This window comes from Lutra lutra, chromosome X (genome assembly GCF_902655055.1).
Source record: "Lutra lutra chromosome X, mLutLut1.2, whole genome shotgun sequence".
Lineage (NCBI taxonomy): Eukaryota > Metazoa > Chordata > Mammalia > Carnivora > Mustelidae > Lutra > Lutra lutra.
The window spans coordinates 28978886-28989140 of record NC_062296.1 but is presented as its reverse complement, the minus strand read 5'-3'; the positions used below and the strand labels follow the sequence as shown (position 1 = coordinate 28989140).

The following is a 10255-nucleotide window of genomic DNA, read 5'->3' as shown; positions in this document are numbered from 1 at the left end:
ACTGCAAATGCTGGCTGGCCATCAAGAATCCAACAATTTGTTCAATGCCATTCCACTCCTCCTCCCTTCTTTATCCATTTCTTGCCACTTTTCTCTCTCCCATTTCCACTGCGCAGTCTGGAACTCTTAGTCCATGATAAACAAAGTCTACTCCTATGTCTGCCACTTCTTCCCTGAATATTCACTCTACCTCCTGCTGCTAACTGAAAGCAGCATACTGGGCTGGAGTGAGGGTTAGGGAAAGCCGATTTACCATTCTCCTTACTCCAACCCCCCTGTCCTCACCCCCACACACTGCATTTTCTAAACCAGGGGCTGGCAAACATTTACTTTCAAGTACCCGATAGTAGATATTTTAGGCATTGTGGGATCTACTGGCTCTGTTGCAACTACCTAACTCTACTATTGTAGCTTGAAAGCAGCCAGAAAATATGCAAACAAATGTGTCCCAATAAAACTTTATTTACAAAAACAGGCAGCAAGACTAGATCTGACCCAAGAGAAGTTTGCTGACTTTGTATTCTAAACTATTACTCTTTCCAACTCCTGCAAAACAAAACAAATCCCTTCGTACTTGAAAATCACATTAACTATATACCCCATCTTACCTCTCCCTTCTTCCCATCATGTAGTCACCTTCCGGTCCATCCATGTTTACTAAGGATCCTGGCATCTGGTTTATAGGTCACTCCTAGTCCCACCATCATCCTAGATGATTCCTAAATCCAGAAGTATAATCAATGGAACACGACAGCCTCACAGTGCCTTGACTTCCTCAATTCTAATGACTGTCACCCCCATTCCATTTCAGTAACCTACTCCTTTGGGAAATATTACACACTTGATACCTCCAGAGCACTATCCCAAGCTGACCACAATTCTTATCCTACGGACTTCCTAACTCTTTGCTCCCCAGTAAATCTGCTCTCTTTGACCTGAGAACCCCTCCATTTTTTCCCAGTTAGTTGGCCCCCACCTGGCCTCACTTTCCTCCTCCCCACCATTCCTTCCTCCTCCTCCTCCTCCTCCTCACCTTCCTCCTCCCCACCATTCCTTAGTGTGCGCCTAATATGGAGCTCTCATGTAAAGGGGGCAGTCGCTTGAAGTTCCAATCAGTTCTTGCTGCATCTCAATCTCCTTGCACTCCCTTCTTTTCACTGTTCTTCTTTTACTCTCAACACCATACCCCACTCCTCAATCAATTCAATCCCCAAATTTCTCTGATCCTGTAGCCAAACGGCTGAAGGTACTTGGAGAACACTATACCACTGTATAAGTGTGAGCCACAGAAACTTACGATTTTAAATGTTATCTGGTCCCTCACTACCTCTAGTCTCTCTTTTTCAGTGGTTTAACTCCCCTATCACATTAAGCTTAGACAAGACAACATAATGCTATAAGGAGATTGCAAATAAATAAATAATCTTGAGAGAGAGAGAGAGAGATTGCAGGCTTAAAAACCAGAGTCTGAAATCTGATTCCACTTATTAGATGTATGGTCTTGAGCAGGTTATCTAACTTCCAATCACATCAGTTTTTTCATGAGGAAAACGGAAATACTTCCTACTTTATATATTAAATAAGATTACACTTTTTTGCTTTACCCCGCTGGAGTTGGTGGCTGCACCTCCTGCGACCTCGGGTTGCGATGCTGCCCTTTTCTTTGCTCTGGGCGACTCGGCCTCTGCAGAGATGTGGTCAGCTGGTCAGGAAGGCCGTCCGGTGCCAGCACAGTGAGGTGGCCCAGACCCACACTGGAGAAGCATCCAGGGGCTGGACAGGCCAGGAGAGTCTGTCAGACAGTGACCCTGAGATGTGGAAGCTGCTGCAGAGGGAGAAGGACAGGCAGTGTCGTGGCCTGGAGCTCATTGCCTCAGAGAACTTCTGCAGCCGAGTTGCGCTGGAGGCCTTGGGGTCCGCTCTCAGCAACAAGTACTCGGAGGGTTATCCTGGCAAGAGATACTATGGAGGAGCAGAGGTAGTGGATGAAATAGAGCTGCTGTGTCAGCGCCGAGCCTTGGAGGCCTTTGACCTCGATCCTGCGCAGTGGGGAGTCAATGTCCAGCCGTACTCGGGCTCTCCGGCTAATCTGGCCGCCTACACAGCCCTTCTGCAGCCTCATGACCGAATCATGGGGCTAGACTTGCCCGACGGGGGCCATCTCACTCATGGCTACATGTCTGATGTCAAGCGGGTCTCAGCCACATCCATTTTCTTTGAGTCCATGCCCTATAAGCTAAATCCTAAAACTGGCCTTATCGACTATGACCAGCTGGCACTGACGGCCTGACTTTTCCGCCCACGGCTCATCATAGCTGGTACCAGTGCGTACGCACGCCTCATCGACTACGCCCGAATGAGAGAGGTGTGTGATGAGGTCAAGGCGCACCTACTAGCAGACATGGCCCACATCGGTGGCCTGGTGGCAGCCAAGGTGATCCCCTCACCTTTCGAGCATGCGGATGTTGTCACCACCACCACTCACAAGACCCTGCGAGGAGCCAGGTCAGGACTCATCTTCTACCGGAAGGGGACGCGGGCTGTGGATCCCAAGACTGGCCGGGAGATCCCTTACACATTTGAGGACCGAATCAACTTTGCTGTGTTCCCATCCCTGCAGGGAGGGCCCCACAACCATGCCATTGCTGCAGTGGCTGTGGCCCTAAAGCAGGCCTGCACCCCCATGTTCCGGGAGTATGCCCTGCAGGTCCTGAAGAATGCTCGGGCCATGGCTGATGCCCTGCTAGAGCGAGGCTACTCGCTAGTGTCTGGTGGCACCGACAACCACCTGGTGCTCGTGGATCTGCGGCCCAAGGGCCTGGATGGAGCTCGGGCTGAGCGGGTGCTGGAACTGGTCTCCATCACAGCCAACAAGAACACCTGTCCAGGAGACCGAAGCGCCATCACACCTGGGGGCCTGCGGCTCGGGGCCCCAGCCTTGACTTCTAGACAGTTCCGCGAGGATGACTTTCGGAGAGTTGTGGACTTCATAGATGAAGGTGTCAGCATTGGCTTGGAGGTGAAGAGCAAGACTGCCAAACTCCAGGATTTCAAATCCTTCTTGCTCAAGGACCCAGAAACAAGTCATCAGCTGGCCGACCTCAGGCAACGAGTGGAGCAGTTTGCCAGGGCCTTCCCCATGCCTGGTTTTTTTTTTTTTTTTTTTTAAAGATTTTATTTATTTATTTGACAGAGAGAAATCACAAGTAAGCAGAGAGGCAGGCAGAGAGAGAGGAGGAAGCAGGCTCCCTGCTGAGCAGAAAGCCCGATGTGGGGCTCAAACCCAGGACCTGGGATCATGACCTGAGCCGATGGCAGCGGCTTAACCCACTGAGCCACCCAGGCGCCCCCCCCATGCCTGGTTTTGATGAGCGCTGAGGGCCCTTAGGAAATGAGGCCCACAGACTGCAGTTTATTGTCCTGCCTACTGGGACCAATGGAGAGGAGAGTGACTATCTTTCCATTTTTTGCTGGAGGAGGGAAGAGCTCTTATTTAGGGAAAGACCCAGCTATACTCTGAACTTTGTAGCTGAGAAGATTTCTTTTTGCAACTAAACTTAGAAGGAGGTGGCCTGGGGCTTTTTGCCCTGAGCTCTCCCATTATCTCAGTGTTACAGACTCCTTGCTTTTACTTGAAGAGAGGCCAGTTGCCCTTGTGAGCCAGAGGAAAGGGTGGGTAGGCACCCATCTTTCTGTTTTTATCTAATAAAATGCTAACCTGCAAATAAATAAATAAATAAATAAGATTACATATGTAAAACCATTAGTACAGTGCCTTACCCCCAGCAGATGCTCAATAAATGATAGCTATTAATACAAGCTCACATTCAGCAGGAGACTATAACTACTTCGCCAAGACCCTTAAGTGTTTCTTAGCCCAAGTTCCCCAGAAAGCAGAGAGCAATGGCTGAGGTCCTATTTGGTTGAATCGTACGAATTGCTGACATTCAGCTGTTGTGACATGCAGAAACCACAGGCTTCAGCCTAATCTGTTATTAGAGAGTGCAATCCCAGGAAAGCAGTGGGGAGAGGTGGCGGGGGTGGGGGTGGTACGAAGGAATAAGAGAATCAATACGAAGGTGCACTGGTATCACGCTTGAGCTCATGGGACCATTTCTTGAAAGATCATAAATACATGACTTACATCTCTGATCGGTCGACAAGGAAGATAGAAAGAGAATTTAACAGCTAGCTCTCAGCTTTCAGCCAAAGCTTTGCACCGCTGGGTCAGGTTAGCTCCTCTACACTGTGCATGGCGTCTGGGCACCCACAGGAAAGCCCCAGGGCACGTGGTGAGATGCAGGTAGATGGCACTGGTCTGAGTTGATCAGAGCCTACTCAGAGAAAAGGGGCTAGGACACAAGCAGTAGACCAAAGGCCACTGAAACAGACAAGGCCAAGAGGATCTGCACTGGTAAGAGGTGGCTGATACAACACACGAATTCCCTCCATTTCTTTTTACTCTGCACTTTCCTATAACTGTAATTCACTCTTTCTTTCGGTCAGAGGAAAGGATATCCCTCCACTCATTCAGGCCTAAAGCCCACTCCCACTTGTGCTCTCACTCTCTATCCCTCCCACCTCGGACCTTTTACCTTCTTCAACTTCTCCCACTTTCCTGGTCCCTTCCCCTTACCTTTGTACCATCTATGGGCTTTCCTTAACATATCCTTCCTTTACTTCACACAGGCTTCCAGCTATTTCCTTCTCTCTTTCCTTTCTTTCTCAGCAAAATATCTTCAATGAACTCCAAAATTACTATCTCTACTTTCTCACCTTAGAACCACATGAACCAATCTCATCACTGTCCTATAACACATTTGCTGAGGTCACCAACGACGTCCATCTGACCAGATCCCTTAGACATGATTCTGGCTCTATCTATCTTGGTTTGGCTACAGCATTTGGTCCTGTTGACCCCTCCATTCTTACTGAAATTCTTGGTTCAGTTACCACACCACCGTTATTTGCTGCTTCTCCTAATTCCTTGGCTGGTCTCTTTCCTCTCAGCCTCTATCTGGTCCTTAAGAGTTGGTGTTCCCAGGAATACTTTCCTCAGCCTCCTTCTTCTCTTACTCCACACACACTCCCAGGAGGTCATCATCTAGGCCTCGGATTTCAAGTATGACCATGCGCTGATGACTTCCAGATTCGTATCTCCAGCCAGAGCTCTCTGCACACTCATCTTGGAAATGCCCACCAAGCAGCTGGATGTAGCCAGCAAAGCAAGATACATCCAGCTGCTTGAGGGGCCCCTCGAACTCCACATATTAACACCTGAACTCATTATATTCCCAACTATCTCCACTCTAATCTTGCCCACCAAGTTCAGCTGCAGACCATGCCTGCTATCCTCATTCCACTTTGCATTTCATGCAACGATCAATGCCTAGGCATCTACTCTAGGCCATACGGTGTTCTAGATGCTTGCTCTGACCTCTTCTGGCTTGCCATACCCCAGCACTTGCTTTTTGTTCCTGGACCCTTCATTTGAGCTATGCTTTAAATTCCTCTACCAGTGAAGGATTCGGACACTGGAAACAAGAGTTTTTCATAGAAAAAACCCTGGACCCCTGGCAGCATTAAGGTCAGCTGAAGTATCTGCCCCAGGGTAGGACTGTAGTCTAAGGGCCATACCCTCCGCATCACCCAGCTCAGGGCATAGGGACACGTGCAGTGGGGGTGGATGGAGAGGAAGATATCCTTTCCTCTGAGCAAAAGAAAGAGTGAATTACAGTTATAGGAAAGTACAGAGTAAAAAGAAATAGAGGGAATTCGTGTGTTGTATCAGCCACCTCTTACCAGTCCGGATCCTCTTGGCCTTATCAGTCTCAGTGGCCTTTGGTCTACTGCTTGAGATAGCTCTTTTAACAAGCTATACCTCCTCCTTCCAGGAAGTAATAGGGACTACAGAAAATATGTAGCCAGTAACTTCTACCATATTTCATTCAAAGATTAAATCCTGAAATTCCCAGCCTAACACACACCTTTCATTCCATTCTCAGCCTTCCACCCATAGACTTCAGTCTTTGTCCGTATTATGTCTGAGAACTGGATACAAATAGTTGAATCCCAGGTCACGGTTTGGGCATTTTCAAGTTAAAACTCTGTTACCGGGGCACCTGGGTGGCTCAGTCAGTTAAACATCTGCCTTTGGCTCAGGCAGAGTCCTGGGATCGAGCCCCGCATAGGGCTCTCTGCCCAGCGGGGAGCCTGCTTCTCCCTCTCCCTCTTCCCCTCCCCGCTGCTCCTGCTTTCACGTGCTCTCTCTCTCATGCTGTCTCCCTCTCTCAAATAAATACATAAAATCTTTCAAAAAAAAATAGCCCTTGTTACTGGTTCCAACTCTGTTCTGACCTCGCTGTCCTGGCTGAATGGCTGACACTCCAAAACAAGTGAGTGAAATGGGTGGTTGTGCAAGATCATGAAGGGCCTTGAACATCAGATTGTGAACCATGGACTTAAACTAGTAGGAAGTAAGGAGTCTGTGAAGTTTCTAAGCAAGAAAGCAAGAAGATGAAAACAAAAGCCACGCTTTAGAATCTGGTACAAAGAAAACAGTAGCAAAGAATGACTGAGGAGGAAGACTGAATGCAAGGAAATCTATTAGAAAGCTGTTTCTGGAATCCAGAAATGAGGTAATCAGCCCAGCCAAGGCAACCACACCTGCCTCATCTCTTCACTCCTAATCCCTTGTCCAACAGAATCTAAATGAGGAACCACAGCCAGCATGAGAGGACAGATGGCTATATTTGGAATAAGTTCAGAACATCATAATGACCGATAATGATTGACATCACTACAGGTCGCTCTTTCGATGGTTTAGATTTTTAAAAAGAGATCCTTTGCCAATTCAACATAAATGTCTAAAGTGTCCCCTTCACTTTGAGCACTAAAATTTCAGGCTATTTACTAGGGCACTGCCAAGAACAGGATGACTGTCTCCTAAATTGCCTATGCCTTACTTTGCCAATTGTCCTTCATTAGCCTCTCATTTTCTAATTGAAAACCTTTTTTTTAAAATTCTCTAAAGGCTCACACAGCTTTCATAGTTACAGCCCTGAAACAGAGATGTTAATTATACCTCTAGTGCTGACAAAAACTAATATGAAAATGTTTGTAATGACATTTAGGCAATCAACTAGAGTTTTATTTACTCATTTAAGGAAAGACATTTTACTCATTTGTTCCTATATACAACTGACTTCTCATTTGAATCCTACCACCAACAGTCCAGGTCTACTGTAAAAATATAAAATGTGGAAATAGAAAGAGTGGTAGACAATTTTATAGCCAAGGATTATAAGCTTTTATTTTAATAGTTCCTAGGAAACCAGTGTGATAAACTATAAGAAAAGAAGATAATTAGAATTAGGAAAGAAATATCCATAATTCACTAAAACAAAATATCTTGAACTCCTGAAAAAATTTAATAAAGGTATTGAAATATATTATTGTTCTTCAGCTGTAATATATCTAAAAGTCTCAAAGATATTTTACATTATCTGCAATAAATTAGCATGAGATTCAGTTTAATAACACCATCTGCCTAAGAATAGAAAAAATTTTGATTTAAATTTCAAGAAATAAGATAGGCTAGCATATTTTCCTTAATCACTACACTGCAAAATAGAACAATGCTATGCCCAATCCAACAAGACAGGATCAAAATCAAATGACATTCAAAATAAAGAGTTGGGGCACCTGGGGGGCTCAGTTGGTTAAGAGTTTGCCTTCAGCTCAGGTCAGGATCCCAGGGTCCTGGGATCGAGCCCCGCATCAGGCTCCTTACTCAGCAAGAAGCCTACTTCTCCCTCTTCCTCTCCCTCTGCTTTCTGCTCTGCCTACTTGTGCGCGTGCGTGCTCTCTCTCTCTCAAATAAATAAATAAAATTGTTAAAAACAAAAAATAAATTAGAGTTATGGTGTTCGCTTTGGCAGCACATATACTAAAACTGGAATGACACAGAGAAGATTAGCACAGCCCCTGTCCAAAGATGACACGCAAATTCATGAAGCATTCCATATTTTAAAAATAAAGAGTTACAAAAATGGAGTACTTTTACTATTTAATACTAAGTCTTGGATGGTCAGAAAATCAGTTGAATTATGAAAAAATTCAAAAGTAAATCAAAATCCAAGGCAAGACCTATAATTTTTCTGACCATGCTAATGCATATTATTAACTATTTTAAACCTTACTCTTCTTAAATGTAAGGGAAGACACATCTCTGAACATTGAGCCCTGGCATGTCAGTTTCCAAACAGTTTTCTGAGATTTCTTCAATCTTAGCTGCATACAATTTTATTCTGACTCTAAGAGGTCAGTGGTTTGGTATGGTCTGAGGTTTTCAACATTGTTTCCAGAGCTTAAAATTTTTAGGTCAACCAAAAGATCTAACAAGTGATACAAGTAGCAGATAAATCCTGTATCTGAGTCTCATGGTAGGCAACTGTTTTTCATGTCGTTTGTGTCCACGCTTGCAGAAAAGGAACTCTTAATCCTTTGACTTTCATTTTGGGGTTTAAACAAAGTCAAAATAATAGGTGATGTCAGCATGGACAGAGATACAAAGTGAGATCAGAGGTTGCTTAATAATTATTTGATCTCTATATTTCATCAATCAAAAATATATTCTAAAAAATGTATGGAGGGGCATCTGTCTGACTCAGTCAGTAGAGCGTGTGACTCTTGATCTCAGGGTTATGAGTTCTAGTCCCATGTTGGGGGTGGAGCCTACTTCAAAAACAAATGTATGCAGAGGCCAGACTGTGCTTAGTGCTAGAAGGAAGTTGAGCTGAACCAGACAGTCACTTTTCCCATTTACCAGTGGGAAAGCAATATAGAGAGAGATCACTACAATACAAAGTAAGTGACATAAAAAGTCTCATTGGATTTCAGGGTGGAAGTAAATGACTACTATTTAAAGAATAACAGGGGCGCCTGGGTGACTCAGTGGGTTAAGCATCTGCCTTTGGCTCTGTGCTCAGCAAGGAGTCTGTTTTTCCCTCTCCCTCTGCTCCTCTCCCAGCTTGTGCTCTCTGTCTCTCAAATAAGTGAAATCGTTTTTTAAAACTTTGTTTTAAAAAAAGAAAGAAAGAATAACAAGACAGGGGCACCTGGCTGGCTCAGCTGGAAGAGCATCCAGCTCTTGATCTCAGGGTTGTGAGTTTGAACCCCACCTTGGGTGTAGAGATTCCTGGAAAAAAAAAAAAAACTTTAAAAAATAACAAGACATACCCTTGAAAATATAAAAAATCCTCTAGTTCATCAGTAGCCTTTATTCAAGGAATAAACCATGGACATTAAAAGTCCATTAAGGGAGGATGAGAGATTAGCCACTGGCCAGTAGATGAGTATGATTTCGACATCAGCCCCTCATTAGGAGCAAAATCTTCCAGATTGGGCCATCCTGGATGGATAACTTGATATGGAGTATTTTCTGGGTCACCAGAAAGGTCCCTCACTTTAAAAAAAAATTCTCCCTGGAAACAAACCTCCAGGACTCTTTAGAGATTCCTTACTTTGCTTTAAGTCATTGCATTTCTAGAAAGTAAGAGGCAAGTACCTCTAGGAGAAATAGTGCACTAGGTATAATCAATAGAAACTAGCTTCTTTTGAACATGAAGGGAGATGGGTGAAAATGAATACTTGACACAGACGGGACTTCCTAAAGAGCATGGGCAAGTATGGGATCGTGCAGAGCTTTTAAGAAAGCGAAATGACAGCACAAGAGCGTTACGCAACTGGACCTAAGGGTGCTTCATGAGAGGAGATGAGGCCACGCCCTCGTTTCACAATTTTGCCAAAGGCCATCCTGCTTCCAGACATACAAAACAGAAAAATTACTGCCTAATTGTAACAATTCTACACACCTTTCCTAGAGATAGTCTTGGTATTGGAATAATTTTTATCTTTAGCTCAGTAAGATTGGTCAAGATTAAAATGTAAAAACAAATGGAGCACCTGGCTGGCTCAGTAGGTAGAGCATGTGACTCTTGATCTCGGAGTTATGAGTTCGAGCCCCACGTTCGATGTAGAGATTTCTTGAAAATAAAATCTTAAAAATAAAATGTAACAACACATGAAATCCTGAGTATCGGATTATATTTTTGAGGGGCAAAGGTCTTTCTAAACAGGATGCAAAGCACAAAGCTGTAACATAAAAGACTGATAAGTATGACTCAGAAATAAACCATATAAAGGACTAAAAGAAACACAAGGTCAAAGATAAGAACTAAGACTTAGGTTTAGA

At 44.5% G+C, this 10255-nt stretch overlaps 1 protein-coding gene and 1 non-coding gene across 2 annotated transcripts; both read left to right on the top strand.

Annotated features, from left to right (window-relative positions):
- Window positions 1-1592: 1592 nt before the first annotated feature.
- On the top strand, window positions 1593-3725 carry LOC125092247 (serine hydroxymethyltransferase, mitochondrial-like). The gene is given in 2 exon segments (XM_047716622.1): window positions 1593-3146; window positions 3362-3725. Coding segments are annotated over 2 exon segments (1515 nt in total). The 5' UTR covers window positions 1593-1648; the 3' UTR covers window positions 3379-3725.
- Window positions 3726-7924: 4199 nt separating this feature from the next.
- LOC125092492 (U6 spliceosomal RNA) lies at window positions 7925-8031 on the top strand. Its single transcript, XR_007124954.1, has one exon. It is a non-coding gene; the product is annotated as a U6 spliceosomal RNA (small nuclear RNA).
- Window positions 8032-10255: the final 2224 nt, after the last annotated feature.